Source organism: Asterias amurensis, chromosome 6 (genome assembly GCF_032118995.1).
Source record: "Asterias amurensis chromosome 6, ASM3211899v1".
NCBI lineage: Eukaryota > Metazoa > Echinodermata > Asteroidea > Forcipulatida > Asteriidae > Asterias > Asterias amurensis.
The window spans coordinates 14,968,879-14,996,678 of NC_092653.1; the positions used below are offsets into that span (position 1 = coordinate 14,968,879).

Genomic DNA, 27,800 nt, shown 5'->3' on the forward strand with positions numbered 1-27,800 from the left:
CACTGATGAGATACGGGAAATTTTGTCGCTTTGCTTTTGTAGTTTTCTTTGTACAAAGGTTGTGGGTTCGAATCCCACCCGAGTGATTTACCTATGTTTTTTCCCCCTTTTTTCACGAAATTGGGAAAAGTACAGAATATTCAGTGCCATTTGTTTTGAGTACAATTAGTTTTATTTGTATTTTTTATGTTTTGTTCTGTTCAATGTTGTTTGACTTAAAGGCAGTGGACACTATTGGTAATTGTCAAAGACTAGCCTTCACAGATGGTGTATCTCAACATATGCCTAAAATAACAAACCTGTGAAAATTTGAGCTCAATCGGTCATCAAAGTTGCGAGATAATAATGAAAGAAGAAAACACCCTTGTCACACAAAGTTGTGTGCTTTCAGATAGTTGATTTCGAGACCTCAAGTTCTAAACTTGAGGAAGGGCTAGTCTTTGACAATTACCAATAGTGTCCACTGCCTTTGTGATATTGTATTTAGAATGTTTTACAGCATAATAATGCTAAGTCATGAGCAGCAATCATTTCTTTTTGAAGCGTGGGGAAATTGATGACGCTTGCAGATTAAAAACTTACCACTTTCCAGCACTTGAAAATGAGATGACAATCAAGTTTGTGTCGCACTCTAAAATGAATTGTTCAATTTTAAACGGTTTCCCACCAATGCATACAGTTACAAAGATCAAGACACAGTAAATGAGGTTCTGTGAACTTCTCATGGAAGTATTGCTTTTATTTCCACTTTTTTTTCCTCCCAAACAATTCCTTGATTAACTGATTAATCATTGATGTATCTACACATACTCTAATGGAAACAAAAACAATATAAATACAAACAAAATCAAATTCAGAAAATTAAGTTGTGCATCTTGTAAAAATAATCACACATATTAAAACTGCCTTAGCTACCAAGTCAGACTAGGGCCCATTTTCATAGAGCTGCTTAAGCACAAAATTTTGCTTAAGCAAAAAAATCCTTGCTTAGTAAAATCAGATTACCGGCCAAGACTCCACTCAATTGTTATGCTAAGTGAACAACAGCTAAATACCAGTCACAATCAATGTTTATGACATAACAAAAATTCCAGTAACATGTGTAAAGTAAGCGAGCTGTTTTCGTGCTTAAGCAATTTTTTTGCTTAAGCAGCTCTATGAAATTGGCCCCTGGTCTAGTGGAAAGACATGTAATATGCAAAGGTCGTGGGTTCGAAACACAACCAAGTGAGTTTTTATTTCACAGAACTCGGCAAAGTACTGAGAATCCTAGTGCTTTACACATCGGTGGAAATTGGGTAAAAACAAACTATACTCTTTATTTTATCCCTATGCAAAATTAACAATTCTATTACTCAAACTCATTATTAAATACATATATTTAAGATAAATAACAACTCTATCAAACATATATTTAATTAAAATTACATTTTTACAAATTTAGTTCAATATAAAGAAAATGTATGGTGGTGTATTTTGGACGGCTTTATGGTACAAAAATAAATTAAACATGGTAGTAGAAAGATACTCTAAAGGACATTTTGTAATGTCAAGGCTGAGTCGTCAAACACATAGCAAGGTCTCATTAGTTTGGTTCTAGTTTCAATCATGACCCTTGTGTTCTTAGGTAAGGCACTTTGAAATATTCACAAGTTCTCCTTTAAAGAAACTGGATCCTATTGGTGATTGTCAAAACTTGACCAGTCTTCTCACTGGGTGTATCTCAACATATGCATAAAATAACAAACCTGTAAAAATTTGAGCTCAATCTGTCGTCGAAGTTGCGAGATAATAATGAAAGAAAAAATACCCTTGTCACACGAAGTGTTGTGCTTTCAGATGCTTGATTTCGAGACCTCAAATTCTAAATCTGAGGTCTCGAAATTAAATTCGTGGAAAACTACTTCTTTGTCGAAAGCTACGTTACTTCAGAGGAAGCCGTTTCTCACAATGTTTTATACTATCAACCTGTATTATACTATCATCTCTTTAGAGAGATCGATAAAGATTGGTCAGAACTACGAGACCTCACAAGACAGCCTAAAAATAATTAGCAGAGATGAGGATCACAAAGACCTCACAAGACAGCCTATAAAAAAAAAATTAACATGACACGAGGACCACAAAGTGAAAGCCATAAAATCGCCTCCACCCTACAAGAGAGGACAAGTCAATCCACAACCCCAAAGGATCATCGACACCACTGTGGATCATCAACACCACCGAAGTGGTGAAAGGTCAAAGTCAAGCAAAGAAGAAACAAATCCGGCAAGCCTAAAGCAAGAACATGTCCCAAATGGGGGTATGAGGCAATTTATAAGTGCCCAGCCCGGGACCAAAATTGTGATTTTCGCCACAAACTTAACCACTTTGTATCGCTGTGCTCATGGTAGCTTGATGCTGGTATGATGACAACACTTGGGTCTTGGTCTAAGTCAGTACCATTCAAACACAAGCTATACCGGTGAATGGTCAAAGTCAAGCAAAGAAGAAACCACATCCAGCATGTCTAAAGCAAGAACATGTCCCAAGTGCGGCTATGAGGCAACACACAAACTGAACCACATCTACAAGCGCCTGGGATGTGACCAAGAACTGCGTAACGAACTGCAAGTTTGAGTCATATTTTAACAACCAGCTGAAAGTAGTAGGCTCCATAACGCTACAGACACAGCACAAAAACACGTGTATTGATGTACATTACCATGTTGTACAAGCGGAGCAGAAACCAACACTCTTGGGTGGAGCTGTCTCTAAACAGCTGGGCCTCATTGAAAGAATCTTCGAGATTGAGCAATACACAGAACTCAAAACAACAACAGGCACACTTCCCAGAAAGTACTCCCTGAAGATTGACCCCTCAGTGAAGCCTGTTGTCCATGGTCCCACAAGACAGCCACATGCACTGCGAACAAAGATCGTTGACAAACTGCATGAGATGGAAAGTGACCACAACATCGTGAAAGTCACAGAACCAACCGACTGGGCGAGTCCAATGGTAACCGTGGTGAAGAGTGGGAAAGTGCGCATATGAAAAGACCCAAAAGATCTCAACCAAGTGATACGCTGTGAACATTATCCAACCCCCACAGTCAAAGAAGTAATGGATCCAACCCCCACAGTCAAAGAAGTAATGGCATCAAACTCAGGTGCCAAGATTTTCTCTGTGATTGATGCCAAGTCAGGGTTCCTACAGATAGAGCTTGATTATGAGTCCGGGGGTCGATTTCACAAAGAGTTAGGACTAGTCCTAACTTAGGACTAATCCTAGAAGATATGAAAAACGTATGGCTAGTCCTAAGTTAGGACGAGTGACTCGTCCTAACTCGAGATAAGACTAGTCTTAACTCTTTGTGAAATCCACCCCAGTCTTCTAACAGCCTTCAGTAGCAGGAGCTATGGATGCTCTAAACTCAAAATAGATCATTTTGGCATGGGTGGCTAGTGCGTTAAGTGCTCACCTCCCACCACTGTGGGCCTGGTTCGATTCCCAGCTAGGACCATTGTGAGTAAAAATAGTTTTTCTTCTCTCCTATGCCATAAGGGTTTTTCTCTAAGATGAACCAGACTGAGGTACCTATCCATAACAGTATGACTGGTGGATCTCCAGGTCTTGCTCCGATGTGTACATCTTGTCACACGACTGGCACACGAATGTGCTGAGAGGGCTGTACTGCTCTTTGGTCGACCTATGTGAGCTCTCGTTATAGGCACTGTGGATCCAGCCTTGTTTAGTTTTGGGAGGAGGCTTCCCATTGGACGATACTTTACCTGTAAAAGCAAAATAGCAATTATGAGTTGAAATCGATTGCAGTTCTGAAGTTCAAAACACCACGACTGGGTTCCACACAAAATGATAGAGAGTTGGGGACTCGAGTCTGAGAATTTGACAAACTAACACTTTTGTTGCATTGTTTTGAACTTTATAGACTTCTTAAAACTTAATCACTGTAACTCGGAAGGCTGAGCAAAGCTGTTGAAAAGGCCGTAATGAAACATAAACAAAGATATTAAACCCTTAGACTTCAATGATAAGTGTTCTCGGTTCTTTTAAAGGCACTGGACACTATTGGTAGTTACTCAAAACTAATTGTTAGTACAAAACATTGTGAGAAACGGCTCCGTTTGAAATAACATAGTTTTTGAGAAATAGGTTATTTAGGAACTCACTCAAAAATATAAGGTGTCCAGTGCCTTTATTTATGCTTGGTATCTCTTCATACTAATGGCAATAAAATCTGACTTGGTTTTTACACAGCTTTTTGATAATCATTTCACTTCAAAGTAATGTGGTTATAAATTGGAAAACATATAAGTTTTTGCCGCCCAAAATTTGAATCCGAGAAACGCTACTGTCAAGATACAATGGGTATTTCAATTATGGATTTTTTTTTTCAGGATGTAAAAAGGATTCAGGTACTTTTTCAAAATGTCCATCAGATTAACATTAAACTTACAGGGTTTGAAGAAAATGATAGTGGAAAGCTTCCCTTCAAATATTACTAACTGAGGTTGTGTAGTTTTTGAGAAATGAGTAAAACAAGTCACAAAATAGTTTTCGTCTCAGGAAGACGAAAATTATTTTAGCATGTCAAATCCCATTAACCAGTTATGATATTATACCAAACCATAGCATAATTGGTTTATACGTTTTAACATGCTAAAACTGAGATGAAAATTATTTGTTTTACTCATTTCTCAAAAACTACAGCACCTTTCTACTATCATAGTCTTCAAACTGTGTAAGTTTAATGTAAATCTGTGGACATTGTGTTTTGTGTTAGGAAAAAGTACATAGACCCTTTAAATACAGCTTCAGATTTTAAGGAATATTTCAAAAGTATGACTACCTTTATAAAAAAAAAAAAATAGAAGCAAAAAGCTTTTTAAAAAAAAGGAAATTTGATTGAGTACAAGGGATGACCTACATGTACACAAGGTGTAGGCTTTTATAGACTTTCCAGGCTACATGGTATGTTCATGTTATTTCAATTTTCAGACATCAGACTAAAGGCACTGGACGCTAATGGTAACTACTCACAATAATTGTAAGCCAGTCACGCAGGTCACTAAATTTCATTTCCTTTTATCTGCAAATTATTTATCTTTGTGACTTGTTTTGTTTCTTTATGAAGCCATTTTTTTCGTACAAATTTCTCTTTTTAAAATTTGAGTTGCACCAATTTTGTTCTTACAAAACGACAGATATGCTCTTCATTTCAATGTACTGCTACATTATTTCTGTCAATACTTTTCAGATAAGGCCGAAAAAGACTGAATTTCAGGAGCCCTTTGGACTAATTATATATTCAAACCGAGGTCACGCATGAAAAACCTCACTAAAACCCGACAAGAAAGCTTATTAACGCATGGGTTGCGGGTAGACTGAAGCATAAAAACATACTTGGTAACGAGAAAAGAAGAGCTGTTGATAGTATATTTGTAAGAAACGGTTCCCTCTGAAGTAACATGGTTTTTTGAGATAAAGGTACTGTAATTTCTCACTCAAACAATAAAAGACTTCAGCTGAAGCCTTTTCATTGTGCATTTGAAAGCAAACAAAATATCGCAACAAGGGTGTTTTTTCTTTCATTATTCTCTTGGAACTTCGATGAACAATTGAGTTCAAACTTTCACAGATTAGTTATTTTATGCATGTGTGTAGGGATGAACCCTTGGTCTTTGACAATTACCAATGTGTCCAGTGCACAGGATATAAACTTGAGTAAAAGAATAATAAGAATTATCTTCCAGTACGCGCTAAACCACCAATCAGAAGCTCGAACTAGTAGGGGGATAAAAACATTTATGCTACAACCTCTGTTTTATATCCTACTTCCTCTGTTTTTATTACACAGTGCGTATTGTGAAATGTCATTTTGTCACGCTCCGTATACGGACAGTGCAAAAATTACATTCTAAACTTTGTGCGCGTGAAATAACGCTCTGAAATTTTTAATTTTGCGCGTTGCAAGTGAGACTGGAAGAGAAATTTGTTATCACACGCGCGCTCGTGAAATACAAAAAAATATAGCGCTTCTGCGTCCCATATCCAACGAGGCCGCCATTGGATATGGGACGCAGAAACGCTATATTTTTTCGTATTCCACTCGCGCTTGTGTGATAACTTATAAAATTGAATAAGAAAAACACCTTGAATGTTGCTGCTCTTGTTTCTACTCTCACCATGTACATTGATTGCACCACTCTGTTTGAGTTTCATGTAGGCACTCAGACTGCTGCTACCCAGAGCTGCACCAGACTTGGATAAATTCACACCAGTATTGCTAGTGGTTCGCTTCCCACCTGGGCATTGATAAATATGATGTATTTCTTTATGAATATAAACCACAAGGGAAACTGACTGGGTAAATGTTTAAATGATTTTTGGGGTTGAACAAAGAATTGACTATATAGTATGGCTAGTTTTAATTTCTTCCCTAATTCGAATCAAAGCACATTCATAAATACCTCAGACAGTTTCGCTATTCCTATTGGTGGAAAGCGCGTCACGTGGGTGTGTATTAACCTATGTTTATGACCAGTAAAAGTGTTGAAACAAGGGCGTGACACGTGAGTTTGCACCTGTGCTTATAAGACAGTTTCTTTATTCTTCGACACGCACAGCATTCCCTTATAAGGAGTTGTTTACCCAAGGGCCTTGACTGGGCCTTACCATTTCATAACTGGAGGGGTGTTGTGTTGAAAGAAATCATTGAAAAATTATAATTTTCGCATTTATTTTACTTTTTGACCATAAGTGTTTTGTTTTTTGACCAAAAAGGTATTATATGAATGGGAATCAAAATGTGTTGAATCAGTTTTCAACTAGTGGTTTAAACCCGCCTGGGCCTGGTTCTTGATAATTTACCTCGACTTCGTCTCAGTAAAATTATCAAGAACCAGGCCTCATTAGGATTAAACCACTAGTTGAAAACCTCTTCACCACACATTGATTCCCTTATTAATGTAGCCTTTGTTCAAAGCTTTGTACTGTGTGAACAATAAGAAGGAACTAAAATAAATATTTATTTTGGTTTCACCCCCCCCCCCCCCCCCCCGATGCAAATTTTCATCAACTAAATCGTTGTGGTACCCGCTGCTAAAATATAGGATTCGAACTGCCTCGAGCTACCGGGCAATCTCGGTGGTCTGGTAAGACACCACTCAAGAATTTTAAATAGTATACTCTGCTTGCCTTACAGATGAAGACGAAGAACTTTTAAATGTGGATTGTGCGGTTGCCTCCGTTGCCCCTTGCCATTGCCTTGGTGCCCATGAAATGCTCCAGTAGAAATTTACAATTTCCTCATAGGGTGCCCTTTGCCAAAAAAAAATGCCTTGGTGCCCTTGCCCTTTCAAAAACGATGCATACAAGCCTGTAAAAGCGGAAATACTGATCGGCATGGTCAATGAAAATTCGGATATCCGCTTAAAAGAAGAGATTTCACATGCCCATTAAACATGGTCACATGATCTCCTCTCAGCCAATCAGGGGGAGACAGGTCTTTTTCTTCAGCTGCGCCACGCATCTGGAACTCTCTACCACTTAATCTTAGATCTTGTCTTTGTACCACAACATTCAAATCTCTTCTCAAAACTTATCTTATGTCACAGGTTTTCAAAGACTAATTTTGTTGTGTCTGATTTTTTCTTTGTTTTGTTTTGTTTTGTTTGTTGTTGGTTTTTACTGCGCCTTGAACACCCAGCAGGGTGGATACGTGCGCATTTTAAGTCTTATTATTATTATTATTATTATTATTATTATTATTATTATTATTATTATTATTATTATTATTATTATTATTATAATTATTATTAAGCATGTTAAAGCCATTGGACCCTTTCGGTATACAGTGTTGTCCAAGGCCCACACTTTGTGTACCACAACTTCTATATCAAATAACAAACCTGTGAAAATTTAGGCTCAATCGGTCATCGGAGTCGGGAGAAAACAACGGAAAAACCTACCCTTGTTTCCGGGCGTTTCGCCGTGTCATGACATGTGTTTAAAATAAATCCGTAACTCTCGTTAACGAGAATTTATATTGTTTTGCTGTTTTCTCAAAAAGTAAAGCATTTCATGGAATAATATTTCAGGAGAAGTCTTTCACCATTGCCTTCTGTAAACCCTGTAAGTGATTTGTAAATCTGTGAACTTTTTTTTTTTTTTCTGAACCGAAAGGGTCCAATGGCTTTAAGTTAGGCCTATCCTTTTGAAATCAACCCCCTGCTACTCACCCACTACTTTACTCCTGTCTTTGACCTCTCTTTGCGCAGGTCTCGGAGGGATAGCAGAGCTGTAGGGGTCACCCTTTGATGGAGAGGTCCTGGAGTTGTAGTTTGTCGTTGTCACGTGGTCAGGAGAGTGAAGACTCTTGCTTTGTGAACGGCTGTCGTCAACTTCTGGATACGGAACTCTGGCGGATCATGGAGAACAGGAAATAGTCTTAGTACTACTGTAAAACCCTAGTCACAATAAGCATGCAATGGATTTCTGGGCTATATTGGATGGAGCCCATGGGACTCCTTGTGGCTGCCGGCTCAATATTAAGAATCGGGCGGGCATTGCGTTACTTTTAACTCGGACTTAAAATCTGGTGTGGTGTTTCGCATCGCAAACTGATCACCAACAAAGCAGTCGATGTCTGGCTGATGTGTCCGGGAGGGCATCGCACACACCCAGTGGGTGCCAGTCCAACAGGGTTATGAATTTACAGACAGTTTATCAAAAATGGAACTTTTGTATGCATTGACTGCAAACATTGTTCCTAAAAAAAAAATGTGAAAGACCCAAAACAACAACAGCTAGGGCCCGGTTAGGAAAACTTACTTGTGTGTGTAGATGTTTGGTTGGTGGTCTCGTGGTTGTGGTGCAGTAGGAGCCTTACTGCTGGAGTTGTTTGGAAGATCTCTTGCTAATGAACCTGATGACTGCCATAGTGGAATGGACGGACCAGACACCTGTTGAAAAGATTTGGGGGTAATTGACATCGAGAGTGGATTATCTGGGAATGGTGGAAAGGAAGCAGGGCTCGATTCTTACACTTGACCACAGGTATCAGGCCAGTGGTTTTAGTGTCAGGCCAGTAAACTATAATGAATGGACAAGTTTGGCGGTCTTTTTCAGGGTTTTTTTTCAGTTCAATAAGAACGCCTGTAAACTGTGTGTGATATTGTGCTCTAATGTTGAGTTTACTTTCATTTCTACTTAGTAATGAAGTACGTACTGTACCATAAAGACAAACTGAGATCTATCTTCTCTTTAGATGTCTTACTACTTTTTCAAGTAAAAACAGTTAAATGTATGATGCATGTAAGCTGTCTCAAGAAGTTATTTTGCAATTTTGATTCTGATTAATTGTAAAAAAAATTCTGGTCCAGTAAACATTTTGAACAAGCCCTGTGGTCTTGTGAATTTTCCCCCCAAATTCGAGCCCTGTAAAAATGGTGCTGGACACTAATCTAAGATTTTAATTGGGAAAAGAGGAACTAGTTGAGATATGTTACTCATCCCTTGAAGAGCGTACCTTTGCTCCCTGGTGTTTGTGACCTTGACCGTCCAGCATCTTGGTGATATTCTTACGCAGCTGGTTATTCTGCTCTTCCAGTATTTGGATTCGGATATTGTTAGACTGGACCTGCTGTCTCATATCACTGGGGTTATCACCCTCCCCTAGAAGCCAAAGAGAAAATAATAAATAAAACAGGAATAAACATGTCAAATTCAATGCGAGACTTTGGAACACTAGGTGGCAGCAGATTTACAAAAGAGGTTATTCAGAATTTAAAGTTTAAAATACGTGACCCACTCTGTGAAAATGAGTCAGATGTCGCCCAATGCAATATTAAGTTATGGACAGTTTAATGTGGAAAATGTAAAATAAAATAAAAAAATTCGTTTTTTCTTTTTAAGATCTTTAATTGCACGGTTAACCTTCAAAACACTTACTTTTAGGCAATAAAGCTATGAATACAACAATTTTGTGATCATACTTATGTCTAATTTGTATCCTTTTGCACACAATGGAAGTTTAAAACATCATTTTACTTGTAATTCGTTTTTCACAAAAAATGGTGTAGTGGCTAATTTCAAATGGGAGTAACTCAGCAACGCGATACACCCCAAAGCTTAGACACATACCAAATTACTGGGTGCTGATGTGTTCTTTCCAGCCATGCATATAACTCAATTCCTAAAATTGCCTACATCTGACTCATTTTCACAGAGCGGGTCACATATATACTTTTTTTCCCTCAAATTTGTGGGTAGGTGGGTCAAAACAAATAAGTGAAAATCTAAACTGAGTTAAACAAAAAAGAAAAGAAAAAAACAAAATCCCCAGATGGTCAGGACCCTCGATTTCATTTGTGATGTACTACAAAGTAAGATTTTACTGTTAAAGCCTGGTAAAATTCATTGAAAACTACTGATGTTGGATGTTTTTTACCTAAAACATCTGAAATATCATTTGAGCCATTACTTGTCATGTTTGTTCTTCAGCATGTTCAGTGAATAGATCATAAAGCAACTTAATATTTCTAAATCTAAATTTGGGGTTGGTGGGTCAAACAAATTTCGGAAAAGAAAACAAATCATGTTCTACAAACTTGCTATAAAAATATTTATAGAAAGGTTTGCGGTAACACCATGTAATGATAATCTCTAATGAGTTGGGGTGGTTCTGAAAAGAACCGTTGGTTTCAACCATGTCAACTCTTCTTGTTGTCTTTTCATAACCACCCCAACTCAAATACCAAAATGAATATTCTTTATTCCTGATGCAAATTTAACATCTGCATGTTGCGGTACCCCGCTGCCCAAACAAAGAATTAAAACTGCCTCTAGCTACCGGGCAATCTCGGTTGTCTAGTTGGTATGACACTGCTCTAGAATTGCAAGGGTCGTGGGTTCGAATCCCACCTGAGTAACATGCCTGTGATATTTTTTCACATGACTCGGGAGAGTACTGAGTATACAGTGCTAACACACATCGGTGTATGGGTAAAAACCAAAATTAATATTATTTATTCCCGATGCAAATTTAACATCTATTACACCCCAACTCATTTAGATATTATCATTACATGGTGTTACTGCAAACCTTTCTATATCGTTTTCCACCATGCAAAGTTTAAAATCCTTAATAATTAAAAAAATTATTAATAATTTGCTTTAACCTTTTTCCTGTTCTATTAATTATTTTTAAATTGTAAATTGAAAACACAATTCGACAGTTGAACTGCAAATCTTTGCCTGTAAAAAAAAGATAAACCATAAACCTAAGGATGTTTAGCTTAACGCACCTGTTGGCATGGGGCCTTGGGGTACGATGCCTGGGTTCATATCTGGATATTGAACCAGCATTCTCTCTCTGCTTTGGGCGTCTTCAAGCTGACCCTCTAACGTCACGATCATCGTCTGAAGATCCAGGATGGAACTCTCCAAGAACTCTTTCTCTTCTCGGATCGATGACGCCAAGTCCTAAGGAAACGACCACAATTATTGAAAGAATATAGTAATTTTTTAGGAAATCTGTGACTAAATTCAATCTCATTATATACTGGGTGCTTTCGATTAGTGTAGCTTCCCTGTGTCGAACCCGCAGTGCTCACCCGAGTGAGCCCCTGAAAAGAGCTAATCGAACGGTCACTCGCCCTCTCGTGGTGACGTCATGCACCTCAGGCCAGCCCTATGTGACCCCTTCCACAAGCAGGGCACTTTGGGCTAACCCGGGTGAGCCCCTGGAATGACGTCAAAGCTATTCAAACATCCCGGGGCAGACCGGGTCGAACCCGGGGAAGCTGATCGAATGCAACCATTGCAACAAGATAAATTTACAAAACAGCGAAACCAAGAATGAAGATGCTGCAGTACAGTTATTGCAAGGCACATACTACATTACTGCTTCTGCGTGTCTAAAATTAGCAGTAGAACAGAACGCACCTAGTCACTGTTGAATCTAAACAAGCCAAACCAAAAGAAATGGGTGTAATGTCACAATTAAATATTGTACGCTTTGTTTGTTTTGAAAGTTGCATCATCCAATCAAAATCGACTTGGATGTGATACATGTATATAAAACAAATAATAAATGTTTTTCATTCGTGAAACAGTGAGAATATTTGTATTCGGTGGAAGATGGAATGTTCCATCCAAGTAAGGTCTGCTTCGTTGAAAAGAACGTTCCACCTTTCAACTCATAAAGTTATTCGCACCATTGCACTCATAAACATTCATTATTGTTTAATAAAATAGTAATTTAGTAATTCATTAAAAACTAGGTTTTTAGGTTTGTCTAGGTTTGGTTCAAGAAACCACACATTTTAAAGGTGGACCAATCCCTCAACCACAGGACAATAACAAAGTTCAGAAGTTACCTTCTCTTGTTGCAACTGTTCCTTCAATTGCTTCACCTCCCCCTGGGCTTCTTTGAGCTGTTCCATTAACTGTTCCTGTGCGTCTTCTGATTCGGCCAGCTCGTCGCGGAGGTTGCAGCAGGCTTGGTCCAAGTCATCGACACGCCTGGCCAGGGCATCGTGTTTACCCTGCATTGACTGTAGATCGGCAGGAAATGAGATAATAATATTAATAAAAGATCTTACATGTATATAGCGCAGAATCTGCCTAAAAGATACCTTGAGGCACTTCACACAAACAATAAAAGTTAGAAGTTAAAAAGCACAATGCAGAAATAACACTATACTGAGGAAAAAAGTGTTACAGTAATTTGTTTATTGCACAAAAATGTGTGCTTTCAGATGCCTTAAAAGGGCTTAAAGGAACACCTTGCCTTGGATCGGACGAGTTGGTCTACAAAAAGCGTTTGTAACCGTTTTTTATAAAATGCATATGGTTGGAAAGATGTTTTAAAAGTAGAATACAATGATCCACACAAGTTTGTCTCGAAATTACGTGGTTTTCCTTTTACTGTGCGAACTAACACGGTCGGCCATTTATGGGAGTCAAAAACTTGACTCCCATAAATGGCCGACCGTAATAGCCGACGAGGTAAAAGGAAAACCGTGCAATTTCGAGGCATGTTTGTGTAGATCATTGTATTCTACTTCTACAACATCTTTCTACCCATATGCATTTTATAAAAACGGTTACGAATGCTTTACAAAGACCAACTCGACCGATCCAAGGCAACGTGTTCCTTTAAGGCCTGAAGTATTTTAATATTTGAGTGAGAAATTACCTTTTTCTCAAAAAATATGTAGCTTCAGACATGTCAGAGGGAGCCGTTTCTCACAATGTGTTATATATACTATCTCTCCCCAGCAGCTTTCCATAAGCCTTTTTGAGGTATGGCGGACCTGATACGGGCGCGTCACACACCGCGACTGATGCCACGCTCAGTATGTTGATGGTCATAAGGTTTACGTGTAAACGCTGCGTCGCCTAAAATGCGTACTTCACTGAATAACATACGTTCTATTTCTATGGTCAATACGCACAAATTTACCACAACTTTACAGTGTTGTAGCATTGTGTCCGCCATACCTCAAAAAGGCTTATTGCTCGTTACCAAGTAAAGTTTTAATGCTATTAATTATTTTGAGTAATTACCAATAGTGTCCAGTGCCTTACAAGGACCCAAGTGTCATGACAGGGACTCGAACCCACACTCAGCTGATAAGAAACACTGACAGCTACCCTTACCTGGCCATGTTTGTCAATGCTCCGATTCCTAGCCTGCTCTTTGCCGAGCTGTTTGCTCGTCTCCTGAAGTTCCTCACTGGTACTCTGCAGCTGGTTACTCAACTGCTGTACACGGCTCTCCAGTCTGGCGATAGTGGCCATGTTGGATGTGTTCCCCTCGGCCTCCAGTGTTAACCGAGACTTTATGTCTTCTGTTATAAGATTGAAAGTATAAATGATCACAGATTTACCCAAATGTCTTAACATTGTGAGAAACGGCTCCCTCTGAAGTAACGTAGTTTTCCAGAAAGAAGTAATTTTCCACGAATTTGATTTCAAGACCTCAGAATTAGATTTTGAAGTCCCGAAATCAAGCATCTGAAAGCACACAACTTTTTGTGAAAAGGGTGTTTTTTCTTTCAATATTATCTCGCAACTTCAATGACCAATTGAGCTCAAATTTTCCCAGGTTTGTTATTTTATGTATATGTCGAGATACATGTACACCAAGTGAGAAGAATGGTCTTTGACAATTACCAATAGTGTCCAGTGCCTTTAAAAGCAATGCATATAAAAGATTGAAAAATATGAATGTTCACAATTTAAAACAAACATTTAAAAACAAAAAACAAAAATCAGCGAAATCTGCTGAAATAAAAGCTGCAAATCAAAATAAGTTCTAATACCTGCACAACAAATCTGAACAAAACATAAACTTATCGTCTTCACTAACCGTTTATCGAGAATGAAATAAAGTTTTGACAGATTAGTTGGGTGGTGTTTTTTTTTACCCAGCCGAAAGTCTGTTATCTTATCCCTTCAACATACATTATTTACAAATGCAGGCCTGCGTTCGATTTCACAAAGCAGAATTACCATAGTGATTTGTATTGTGACATCACACATACTAAGCAACTATATTTGTACGATCAATTTGCAGTTACGACCAATTTTAGTTTTTTGTGAAATCGGCCCCTGGGGTTTTAATTTTTAGAGGCCAATTCCAATTTTATTTTTGAAAAGGGCACTACTATTCGAAATCTTTAAGTTAATGAGAAACTTTTGAAGGGGCACAAAGGCCAAGACCAAGTGTATCAGAGGCAATGGCTTCTGTTTAATTGTAGGCCTGCAAATATTTCCAAGACTTACTCCGGCCAAAAAGGGCAAGGGCACCAAGACATTTTCTCCTTGGTAAAGGGAAACCTACGAGGAAATAGTAAATTTCTACTGGAGCATTTCAAGGGCACCAAGGCAATGACTAGGGGGCATGGAGGCAATCGCCTGTGTTGCCCCCATGAAGTATCAGGTCCGATAGGCCGTCTAATAATTCCAGGCCTGCAAATATTTCCAAGACTCACCCAAGGCTTGAAGGGTTTCACATTGCTTCTGCAGCTCTCTCTTCAGAGCAGAGATCTCCTCGTCAGCGCGTCTTTTCCCTTTCGTCGTCTCCTCTAGACTCCGATGAACCACCAGGACGGACTCGGCATGCTGCCTCTCAACTTCCTTCAGTCTGCTCTGATGCTGCTTCAGCTGTGTCTCCCGTTGAGCTTTCTCTCTCTTCAGTTCCTGGGACTTCTCGTTCATTCCCTGTTTCAGTTGAGAGCATTCCGTCTCCGACGCCGAGAGATTCGACTTCAGGGGATCGATCTGGGCGAGAAGGTCTTGGAGGTGCTTCCTGATCCGATCTAGATCCTTCCCCTGTTCCTTGGTCCACCTTGAGACATCAGAAGCCGTCATCGTCGCGACGACCTCCTGTGAGCGATGTCTCGCCATCGCAGAGGGCAGCCCCTGCGACTCGCAAACCTCTAGTATCATATCTGTAACGGACTTCAGACTCAGCTGGACACAGGCGCATGCTTCGCACGGCACGAATGAAGTCTCCAGCGTCTGAGAGGCCACCGTTCTCGTGTCCTTCGCTATTCCACTCTGGGCTTCGCCGCCGCTGTAAGGTATCACCACCTGATTGGACTTAGGAGGCAGAAGGCTGCTCAACTCAGGACTGAGTGTCTCCTTTAGAGGTGAAGTCCTTGTGGCAGTTCTGTTGGCGGCATTGAGTGTATCACTCAGATTTAACTTCTTGGAGGTCTCCAAAGTTTGGAGTTGAAGCTCTGCGTTGATTGCTTCCAATTTCTGGACAGTTTTGCTCTTTGACTTATTCTGCAGATAGAGAGAGAGAGAGAGAGAGAAAGAGAGAGAGAATCATTATAACACAAACAGACAAAGGCTAAATAACATCAGAAGGAACTTGAAACATGATAACCCACACAGTGTACATGATGAAGAAAAGACATGCATGGGATGAGGTAGAACCTTAAACCCCAGTAGATTGGCTTAGTGGTTTTTCCATGCCTTTCACCTGTAACCTTGATTTGAATTCGGGACCACAGCCTGGCATTAGGACTTGGTTTTCAGTCCCAACTGGAGCCCAATTTCATGACTCGTTGCTTACCAGCGAATTCTGTGCTTACGATCCATTCTAGCTGTGTAAGCGTAGAATGCCTTTGAGTAAACATAGACTACGCATGAGCCAAGTCAATTAATATGCCTGTGAATTTTTTCACAGGACTTGGGAAAGTACTGAGTATACAGTGCTTACATACATCGTTGTAAAGGTTTGCAAGGGTTAAACCAAAATTAATTGTACCTCAGTGTTAAGCTGTTGGCACAAGTTATGCAGCTGGACCATCTTGTTCCAAAACTTCTTGACGACCAGACCGATGGACATTTGAGAGCCAACGATGTGACCCGCAGTCGGGGGGCGACCTTGGGTGCCTGAGAGGAGAAGCTCTACGAAGCGAGAGAAGCTCTGCAGAAGAAGCATCATCCTGGAGAAAGAAACCAGAGCAAAGCTTCAGAAAGGAGTTGAGTTTAATACTACACTCGATAATAAAAACCAAAACATTCTAACAAGTAACCAGTGTTCAAATGGAGTTTTCACATTTTATCAAAGTCTGCCAGATAAATGTGATAATTTATAGGATGAACATTTTGAGATGTGATAGCTTTGGGTAAACCTGTCAGTGCTCAACCAACTGCGTTAATCTCTTTCAAGTATAATTTCACTTTGCTCAACTAATTTGGTACACCATGTAACACCAACAAATAATATTTCACCATGACAACCAACATCCCACATGCGGTGCAGTATGACGGACTCTCATTAGCTGAACGATGAGACGCATGCCATGGTCATTTTTTTTTTTATTTCCAATTATTTTAAAACCAATTTTGTTTGAAAATGAACGTTTCAAATTAAGCAGTCAATTGTTAAAAGGAGTCCTGCTTCAATTTCAATATATTTTGAGTAATAGACCTTATGCACATGACGTCATTTCAGTACGGCGCCCCCGCATTGAGGTCAAAGGGAGGTTGTTTATTGGCCAATCTATGTAAGTTTTGATTGCTTCGTCACCGTTTGACCTCAAAGATGGCGGCTGGATGACGTCAATGCATAAGGTCTATTGCCAAAAGTGTCAAGGGCAATTTAACAGCTCTTTGAACTTTGGCCCTGTTTGTGAGCTGAAAGACCTAAACCCTGATTCACCCTAAACTGGTTTTTAGCTTTACCTGTCGATAACGAGCTCGAATAAAACGATGTGGGAGACTTGATTATCCTCATTGTCATCTGAGAAGGTGTGCTCCTCAAGTAGAGATGGGATGTCAAGATCACTGGAAATCTGTTCAAGTAATGACAAAGTTAATAATAATAATAAATGTGGGTTCTTATCAGTGTTGTGTCCAGGGTGGGCGGTGCTGGGCGGGCCTGCCCAGGTCTCTGAGCACAATACATAGTGCCGGCCAGAACAGACTTCAAAATATTATTGTCTCGGACAGTACTGGCACTGTGCATTGATCTGAGACACAGCTAAAAATGAGGAGTATTAAATGTCACAGAGAAAGACAAACAGTCAAAATGCCATTCAACTTAACATTAAAAGCTTAGAAACCTGGCCCCACTTCAGTAATGATGGCAGCTATACCTAATTTCTTTGCTTAGCAATGCACCGATCCATTAGGCTCCGCCCACAGCGCACATGTGAGCAAGAACACGTGAGCCTCTCCTATGCCATTCTGCACAACTCTGCCGCGTGCGCCAAGCATACGCACACGCATGTCGGACTTTATAGTGTCGGACTTTTGGTTGTGCAATGGGTTGTGATTGGTCAATACGCAACGGGGTGGAGCTTAATGGATATTGTTTGTGCTTACAGGCTTTATAAAATTAGGCCCTGCATGGTGGCAAGACTTAAATTGAATTCTCTTCTCTACACTGCTTGTGAGGTAAACTCAAACATTAACATTTCGACACACGTATTTCACTTGTCCCATAACGTACAATAACGTACAATGTATTCAATGTACAAAACGGTGTTTTTTCTTTCATTATTATCTTGCAACTTCGACGACCAATCAAGCTCAAATTTTCACAGGTTTGTTATTTTATGCATATGTTGAGGTACATGTACACCAAGTGAGAAGACTGGTCTTTGACAATTACCAATAGTGTCCAGTGTCTTTAATACTTTACGGAAACATCGAAGGCGGTTGCCTCAATGCCCCCTGGTTATGCATTGGTGCCCTTGAAATGCTCAAGTAGAAATCAACAATTTTCTCATCATAGGGTGCCCATTACATGTACCAAGAAGAAAATGCCTTGGTGCCCTTGCCCTTTCAAAAACGAAGCATAAAGGCCTGATACTAAGTGTAATCATGTAAGTGGAGTCTACATAAAAGTGCAGTTACCGTAGTAATTAATCAATGTTACAAGGCATCAGGTTTCCAAAATGACAAACCTGATACATCTAATTAAGTCAGCGACAGGTACATGTACTAGTAATGATTCAATCTAATAGAAAACCCGTACCTTCATGACCTAGAAAATACCACACTCGTCAAGATGAAATTTCCACCCAAACTACAATGCAAAGTGATGAAAACTCAGAAATGATATCAGAGTTTCGAGGAACAACAGCAGAGAGCAGACTTGCAGATCTTTGGCTGACCATCTTGGACTTCATCACTTATCTATGATTGCTGTCAACATTGGACTTGTTTTAAGTTTATGTGTCAGAATACCAAAGTTCTCCAGCATTTAGAAAACTATTGAAACATTTCAGCAGCAAAAAGTAGCACGATTGGAAAGCAACGTCACTTGATGTAGAAAATTCAAAGACTGTTTGCATTTGCCCATCAGACTGAAGAATAACTCCAACAAAGCTTACGGATCAACATATGAAGTGAGAAAAGATCGCAAGTAAAAGATGTGCACAAGTACAGTAGCTTCACTGATGAAAGTTGACAACTACGATCAATCACTACCAGCATCAGTTCAGGATTGTAGTTGGGATTTTTAAGGTAAACAACGGTGTTCAAAAGACTGAAAATGTATGATTGGGTTATTATCGTTTCAATTCTACAAGGGACTTCTGGATTAGTTCTCAACACGCTAGCTTGGCTGGTCATCCTTCGCACCAAAAGCCTTCATAGTACGACAAACTACTTGCTGGCATATCTTGCTGTTGTTGACAGCATTTTTTGCTGTTACTTAATCGTGTTCTATGCCACATTGGAGAACCAGATACCACAGAGTTTCATTGGAAGAGAGATCTATTGTCGGATTGTCAAGAGTGGCTTGTTAATGATGTTTATATCCTACTCATCAAGTTATGCTCTGTGTCTGGTGACCTATGAACGATATATAGGAATAGTGCATCCATTGCACTATCCCAGAATGATGTCTCCTAAAAAAGTTATCTGCATCATTTTCGTAGCATTAGGGATGTCATTTCTATTTTCAAGCCCAAGTTTGTTGACATTGAATGCTAACAATGATACCAGCAGTCTTGGTTGTGAACGGACTTACATGTACTCACTTCTGAGGTTGTTACAATTTGTGCTCCTCATTTTAGTTGCCTACCTATTACCTATCCTTTTTATGAGCCGGGCTTACTACAAGATCCAAGCCACTCTCAAGAGAAGTGCTCAACAACTCAAACAACAGAATGTACAAGGAGCAGCCCTTGAGCTTTTACAGGCCAGACAGAATGTGATCCACATGCTTAGGATTGTCATGGGTGTAGTGGTTGTTCTGTGGACACCAGCTATTTGCAAAATGATTTTCTGCACAGTATATCCAACAAGAGATTTGTGCTACAACAACTCTTCAGGCACATTTGATATTTTCAGTGCCTTGTACAATATGAACCCTGTGATCAATCCCATCATTTACACCTTCACATACAAGAAGTTTCGGAAAGGTCTTCAAGATATGCTGTGTCGTTGCATTGGTCGACCTCGGCCGAACCGAATGGGTGATCTGGTTGCTATGATTGAACAAAACGTGTTACACAAACATCAGGAGCGTATGTAGCGAACTTTGTTCTCATCATTTTCCTCGTCAGGATGACACTGTCTATTGTCTTCAGTGTGCATTCAGTTTTGCTATGATTCTTGTTCTCTGGGAAGTTAGTACAAAACTATGCTTCGCAACATTAATGAATAACACACAATTATACTGCAGGCCTTATACTTTGTGGAGACATCAAAAGGGTCTGCCTACATACATGTACATGTGTAGATGCCCCCTGGTTATGCCTTGGTACCCTTGAAATAATATAATTTGGGGGGCTAATCGTCCTTACTCGCAGCTAGAGCTGAATTGCAAAGGACGCAGCTACAACGTGTTTGAGAAGCAAGCATGCAAGGGCGCATTCAGCTGCCAGCCACATCAAGCCATTGTGACTACGGAGCACAGCCAAGATCGAAAGTGTTTGATTTTTTCCTGAGGGAGGAAAACCGGATAGTCTGGAAAACCCTCGTGGCACAGCAGAGAACCAACGCACAACTCAACTCACATATGGCCCCGACCGGGAATCGAACCGGGGTCACCTTGGTGAGAGGCGAGCGCTTTACGCACAAGCCAACCGTGCCACCCAAATGCACCAGTAAACTCACAAATTGACATAATGTTACACATATTTCACTTGTCCCATAAAGTGTACATGTATTCACTGTACAAAACTGTGTTTCTCATTGATGAAATAACAAACAACTACACTGCAGGCCTTAAACTTTATGGAGGCAACAAAGGCGATTGCCTCGATGCCCCCTGGTCATTGCCTTGGTGCCCTTAAAATGGTCCAGTAGAAATTGACAATTTTCTCATGGCATGCATGGGGTGCCCTTAACCAACGAGAAAATGTCTTGGTGCCCTTTCAAAAACTAAGCATAAAGGCCCGATACTGAGTGGTATCAGTAGACACATAAAGTGCATTAGTAATAAATCAATGTAACAAAATTACCAGGTTTCCAAAATCATAAATGACAAATATTTCTAATCAAGTCTGTGACAGGTACATTTACATGATTTAATGTAACAGTAAACCCAGACCTAGAAAGACCACACTCATCAGGATGAAATGTGGCTAAGTGTAGAATTGCCTCTGAGTAAAAATGGAGTACGCATGCGCACAAGCCAAGTCAAGGGTTTGAATCCCATCCATATTAATATGCCAGTGATTTTTTTCACGGAACTTGGAAAAGTACTGAGTATACAGTGCTTACATGCATCATGCGGATGAAATATCCGCCCAAACTGCAATGCAAAGTGATGACAACTCAATGACATCAGAGTTTCAATGAACAACAGCAGAGAGCAGACTGGGAGATCTGTGGCTGACCATATCTTCGACTTCATCTCTTATCTATGATTGCTGTCAACATGTTTTAAGTTTATGTGTCAGAATACCAAAGTTCTCCAGCATTTAAAAAACTATAAAACATTGCATCAGCAAAAAGTAGCCTTGAAGATTGGAAGCAACGTCACTTGATGTAGGAAATTCAAAGACTGTTTGCATTCGCCCATCAGACTGAAGAATAACTCCAACAAAGCTTACGGATCAACATATGAAGTGAGAAAAGATCGCATTACGTGCCAAAGTACAGTAACTTCACTGATGAAAGTTGACAACTACGATCAATCACTACCAGCATCAGTTCAGGATTGTAGTTGGGATTTTTGAGGTAAACAACGGTGTTCAAAAGACTGAAAATGTACGAATGGGTTATTATCGTTTCAATTCTACAAGGGACTTCTGGATTAGTTCTCAACACGCTAGCTTGGCTGGTCATCCTTCGCACCAAAAGCCTTCATAGTACGACAAACTACTTGCTGGCATATCTTGCTGTTGTTGACAGCATTTTTTGCTGTTACTTAATCTTGTTCTATGCCACATTGGAGAACCAGATACCACAGAGTTTCATTGGAAGAGAGATCTATTGTCGGATTGTCAAGAGTGGCTTTTTATTTACCTTAATAGTCTACTCTTCAAGTTATGCTCTGTGTCTGGTGACCTATGAACGATATATAGGAATAGTGCATCCATTGCACTATCCCAGAAAGATGTCTGCTAAAAAGGTTATTTTGATCATTTTCATAGCATTAGGGATTACATTTCTTCTTTCAAGCTTAAATTTGTTTGTAATAAATGCTAACAATGATACAGGCAGTTTTAGTTGTAAATGGATTGACTCATTTGTGAGGGTGTTACAATTTGTGTTCCTCATATTATTTGCCTACATATTACCAATCCTTTACATGAGCTGGGCTTACTACAAGATCCAAGCCACTCTCAAGAGAAGTGCTCAACGATTCCAACAGCAGAATGTACAAGGAGCAGCCCTTAGGCTTTTACAGGCAAGACAGAATGTGATCAGCATGCTTAGGATTGCCATGAGTGTAGTGGTTGTTCTGTGGACACCAGCTATTTGCAAAATGATTTTCTGCATAGTATATCCAATGAGAGATTTGTGCTACACCAATTCTTCAGGCACATTTTCTGATATATTCAGTTCCTGGTACAATATGAACCCTGTGATCAATCCTGTCATTTACATCTTCACATGCAAGAAGTTTCGGAAAGGTCTTCAAGATATGCTGTGTCGTTGCATTGGTCGACAACGGCCGAACCGAATGGGTGATCTGATTGCTATGAATGAACAAAACGGGTTACACAAACATCAGGAACGTATGTAGCAAACTTTTTTCTAATAATTTTTCTTGTCAGGATGATACAGTCTATTGTCTTCAGTGTGCATTCAGTTTTGCTATGATTAGTGTTCTCTGGGAAGTTAGTGTGAAAATGTTAAAGGAACACGTTGCCTTGGATCAGACGAGTTGGTCTATAAAAACCTTTGAAACCGTTTGTTATGAAATGCATCATAATGGTTAGAAAGATGTATTAAAAGTAGAATATAATGATCCACACAAGTATTGTCAAAATTGCCCGGATCTTTTTACGTTGCGAACTAACACAGTCGGCCATTTATGAGAGAAACAAATTTTACTCCAATAAATGGCCGACCGTGTTAGTCGACGAGGTAAAAAGACAACCACGCAATTTCAAGGCATATTTGTGTAGATCATTGTATTCTACTTTTACAACATCTTTCTACCCATATAAGTATTCTACTTTTACAACATCTTTCTACCCATATGCATTTTATAACAAACGTTTAGAGAACGCTTTCCAAAGACCAACTCGACCGATCTAAGGCAACAGACGCGTGTTCCTTTAATGACAATAGTCGAGAGGTTGAAAAATTTTTAGTTCATTTACTGGAAGTGTCTTGCAAGCTACAAGTATTAAGCTTTTCAGCAGCTTCGGGCAGTGCAGCGCCTATGAAGGTTAAAAACAATTAGGAATCACATTCGTTACATTGAATGAAATGGCACTACTCTGACTGACATCCATTTTCCCCTAGTAGCTGTTCAAATTTTAAGGCTTTGTAGGTATCTCATGTACAAGTTCATTTAACTTATAGTCTGCCTAAGTTAGTCAATATATATAATGTCAATGTTGTATATGATGAGAAGGGGAGATGGCCTTAGCTGCGTTCCAAACCGGACCTTTGTCAAAGTGTATAGTATTCTTTTGTATCTATTTTTACTTAATATTTTGCTTGTACACTGTTGTACAGCGCCATGAGCGTCATGCCTGACGGACCTGAGTGCTCTATCATGTCTATAAAGAGGCCGCTATTAATTTTTTACTGGAAGTGTCTTGCAAGCTATACTTTTTGGCAACTTTGGGCAGTGCAGCGACTATGATGGTTTAAAACAACCAGGAATCACATTGAATAGAATACCAGTATTCTGACTGTGATATATCTATTTCCCTTCAGGAAAAAAAAAACACATTGAAGAACAGCAATTTCTGCACTTATTTTCTTTTCTTATAAAACATTTCTTTCATGAGACAATTGTGCCTCACATCATCAGCGTAATAATTTTGTTTATGAAACAGTGTGAAATGATGCAGGGCAAAGGGACATTTTAAATTGTATAAAATCAAGAAAGTGCAACTGAAATTGATCTTCAAAAAACAACTGAACTATGACTGTGAAGAATCAAGCTCATTAGCTGTACATGGATTTATTACTCTTTCTATACAAAACATTAGCTGCTACATGTATTAGATTTAAAGGGAAGGTACACGTTTGGTAATTGTCAAAGACCAGTCTTCTCACTTCGTGTATCCCATCATAACCATAAAATAACAAGCCTGTGAAAATTTGGGCTCAATTGGTCATCGAAGTTGCGAGAGAATGATGAAAGAAAAAACACCCTTGTTGGACGAATTGGTGTGCTTTCAGATCAGAATAAAAGACTTCTAGCTAGAAGTCTTTTATTATTTTAGTGAGAAACTACCTCTTTCTCAAATACCATGTTACTTCAGAGGGAGTCGTTTCCCACAATGTTTTATACTATCAGCAGCTCTCCAATGCCCGTTACCAAGTCCGTTTATAAGTTAATATTTGTTTTGAGTAATTACCAACTGTATATCTTCCCTTTAGGCCTAATGAGAAAATGCAAAGTGCTTCAATCTGTAGTACAGTTCAACATGTTCAATGAAGCGTCGTCCTTGTCAAAGATTACCCAAACAACTGGTAATCATTAGTTTCTATTTAGTTTTCTGTACCTTGTCAGGAAATTTCCAAGAAGGGTAGCGGACTGGTCCAACTCTGGAGGAGACATCGATGACAGCTGACTGCAGATCTGTTACATCACTCTCCAAACTCTCCAGGCAGTATTTGCTGCCAAGCAGATGCGCCATAACCTATAGAAAAACAAATGTTAAAATACATTGTTTCATTAAAAGTCTCTCCTGTAAACACTTGAAAACACTGGCAAGTTGACCAATGTTTTGAAACCATTTAACTGCCAGATGTGTGTGGTGCTACAATACAACTAACTGTGCACGGTCGATCGCGCAAAGATGTTCATTGCCCGATCGACCGATTGTTGCCTGATCGACCGATTGTTGCACGATCGATAGATTGCTGCGCGACCAATAGATCTTTCAATAGCACAGAGCGATTGACCGATCGCGCAGATTGACCGATCGCGCCCAACACAAACATGTAGAACTGTACAACAAAGCACAGCATTCTAGCCAACTGTGTAAATTTTGCTGGTCCAGATGAAATTTTTGTAATAATGTTATTCTCTTTGGTTGTAATTTATTTTATTAATCCATTGTTAAATTATATTATAAATATTTATATCCAGTGCCTTGAGCTGAAACTGATGTGGCAATTTGCGATTTAGAAATTTATCTACAAATTGTTTTTATTGTTAAATGATTTGGGGTGAACAAAGAGACATTTACTGGATCTGGACAAATATTCTCGATGCTCCAATGAAATAAATTAGAGCAAACCTAGAAGAGAAGATGATGAAGAAATTACAGTTTTAGATGTGGGGAGAAACCCCAAGAGAATTAACGGAAAAACCCATGCAGTCAAGTACATACTAGCCCACCTTGTTGAGCTGTTAAAGGCTCCGTTTTTAACATCGGTCTCATCCTTGTCGATTGGCGACAGTGATGAGACCATTGTTTAAAGCGGAGCCATGAACAGCTCAACCATGTCAACAAGGTGGGCAAATATGTACATGTACAGGGACTGAATACCCAATCCACATAGTGCCCCCGGTGGGATTCGACCCGGGGTCCCAGAGGTGGAAAGCGAGGCAATCTGAGCCCCCCTAAAGCGGGACTTGAAGCAATGAGTGGATTAATGTGACGGCACTCTACCAAGTGAGCTCTAGCCATATGAAAATAGGGAGACCACCAACATTTGGCTACATGTAGATAGCTCAGTTAGCAGGGCACCGACACATTAATCTGGAAGGTTTTGGTTCATCTCCTGCTCTATAGTCAATTTTTCTGAACCTTGAATCAATTCAAATTTACCCATTCAGTTTCCCTTTCGGCATGTACATATGGTTTAATATTTGATATTTCATTATTATTAATTAATACTCCCAACTGACAGGGGATATTTTGAGCACGATTCAAATTGCACTTTTAAATTTGCATGTAGCGTAATGTAAATAACACAGCCCAACTGTTCACTTTAATTTACAAAATAAAGAATATTTAGCAGTATTTTGATCTCCATAAAGAAAAATAAACAACTTTTGATTGTTTGGATTTTTGAGCTGCATTTCCATCTTTTTTTTGCGTCACCCACAAGCACTGCAGACCAGGGCCCAATTTCATAAAGCCTGTAAGCAATATGCTACTTGCACAAAAAAGTATTGCTCAGCAAAAATAGGTTACCAACAGCCAGAATGCCATTGAGTCATGACATTACCGTTTAAGGGTAGCTCACTCATTGAGTAGCAAAGAAGTTTGCTTGCAAAACTTTCTGATTTAATAAACAACTTTACTTTGTTTTGTATGAAAGAAATGTAATATATAAAACCTGTTGTTAAAATCTTATCACACAAACTTGCCAGCCAAGACAAAAGTAACTGGGTGACTGGGCGGTGTCCCACCCACTGCACTGGGCACTGGTGGCCACTCATCAGGCTCAATACACACTCAACATGCTCTGAATGAAAGTGAAAGTGAAACCTCTTGTCTTCTTGGCTTGCTGTTGCCAAATATTAATTTGTATTCTGTTAGTGTTAAAAGTTATAAAACTGCTTTTTGGCACTTTTAAATGAAATTGAGCCCTGCCCCTAATACTTCGTTTTCAGCAAAAAGGAAATGCATTGGATAGTTTTCCGCATCTACATGTAGTCACCACTTTTGAAGCAAGTAATAATGCTACTGCGTATACTGGACCAGCATTGCCTAGCATGTAAACTAATCAGATTCCTCAGTGTACTGTAAACACAACACAACTGTAACTCATGTATTGTAAGTCACACACAAAAAGTGATGCAAAAAAAACTAAATAAAATAAAGACGGGAGACTCTGCGGCTCAATTAACAAGTTAGTGATATTCCCCATTCGCTTGACCACCTACAACATTTAAGTTTAATGTGATAACAAAATTAATGAGTAAAACTCACGACTTTTTACATCAGGACGAGTTGTCGAAAAGGTCTGAAACTACTGACGCTTCGCCCCCATCGCCATGATCGCTAAGGAACGGTACCCCTAAGGAATTACTGAAATTTTTACAACATGTCAAAGGAGGGCGCTATGTCACTTTTACGGTTGTCAAAAAATAATAAATCGGGAGCCGGCTGTACTGTGTGTGATCATGGAGGATGGTGTGATGTGTGCATTTTTCGGCTTGTCAGCGATCGGGGGAGATTGACAGAATTTGCCTTTCTTAATTAATATGGACAATCCGGTTTCGATTGAAAGCTGAAGCCACCCCTACAATATGATTGATGGAAGGGGGCGGGCCTGGTGATGTCGATCCCACACGGGGGGTTAATCGGGCCCATCTGCCCCGGCCCCGGCGGCGCCCTCCTGATGAAGGAGGAGGAGGGGGGTAATAGGTGTTACATTTCGCATTCGGGATAAAGAATGATTAATTTTTTGTTTACCCCTACACCTATGTGTGCCAGCACTGTATACTCAGTTCTTCCCCGAGTCCTGTAAAAAACAAAATTTTCACAGGCATTATTGCATACACCGTTCGCCGTTTTGTGGGGAATCTCCGGGCGGCGGGGGCGGCGCGCGTGGGAGCAGAGATGATCTCAGGCCTGAATATCATTGACTAATTTGACAAGTTTTGCAGATGACAGCTACCTCCGGTTACATTTCAAGGCTGTTTTAATGGCGGAAGTCATAAGTTGTATCTCTGATGTGTTATAAATAACCAGTAGTGTCCCCCCCCCCCCCCCCCCCC

General features: G+C 39.6%; 1 protein-coding gene across 3 annotated transcripts; it reads right to left on the minus strand.

Annotated features, from left to right (window-relative positions):
* Positions 1 to 718: 718 nt before the first annotated feature.
* LOC139937956 (coiled-coil domain-containing protein 157-like) lies at positions 719 to 27,091 on the minus strand. Of its 3 annotated transcripts, none has more exons than XM_071933263.1 (13): positions 27,010 to 27,091; positions 24,625 to 24,762; positions 17,213 to 17,322; positions 16,290 to 16,470; positions 15,004 to 15,802; positions 13,667 to 13,857; positions 12,382 to 12,558; positions 11,308 to 11,485; positions 9,531 to 9,676; positions 8,834 to 8,964; positions 8,242 to 8,420; positions 6,187 to 6,306; positions 719 to 3,771 (listed from the first exon to the last, which is right to left on the minus strand). In XM_071933263.1, the coding sequence occupies exons 2-13, from the start codon at positions 24,757 to 24,759 to the stop codon at positions 3,578 to 3,580; spliced, it is 2,541 nt and encodes an 846-aa protein (XP_071789364.1). In that variant the 5' UTR covers positions 24,760 to 24,762; positions 27,010 to 27,091; the 3' UTR covers positions 719 to 3,577. The 3 variants fall into 3 exon arrangements, with proteins under 3 accessions (XP_071789364.1, XP_071789362.1, XP_071789365.1); XM_071933261.1 differs by having other exon boundaries at positions 6,154 to 6,306; XM_071933264.1 differs by lacking the exon at positions 6,187 to 6,306.
* Between the last annotated feature and the right edge of the window lie 709 nt (positions 27,092 to 27,800).

What these genes read in the sequence shown, in the direction of transcription:
- LOC139937956 (XM_071933261.1), bottom strand. Translation starts at nt 24,759, where the DNA reads ATGGCGCATCTGCTTGGCAGCAAATACTGCCTGGAGAGTTTGGAGAGT. An exon ending in GCCAACAGCTTAACACTGAG is followed by an intron (nt 15,803 to 16,289) that starts GTACAATTAATT and finishes CTCTATCTGCAG; the next exon opens with AATAAGTCAAAGAGCAAAAC. An exon ending in CCAAACATCTACACACACAA is followed by an intron (nt 8,421 to 8,833) that starts GTAAGTTTTCCT and finishes ATGATCCGCCAG; the next exon opens with AGTTCCGTATCCAGAAGTTG.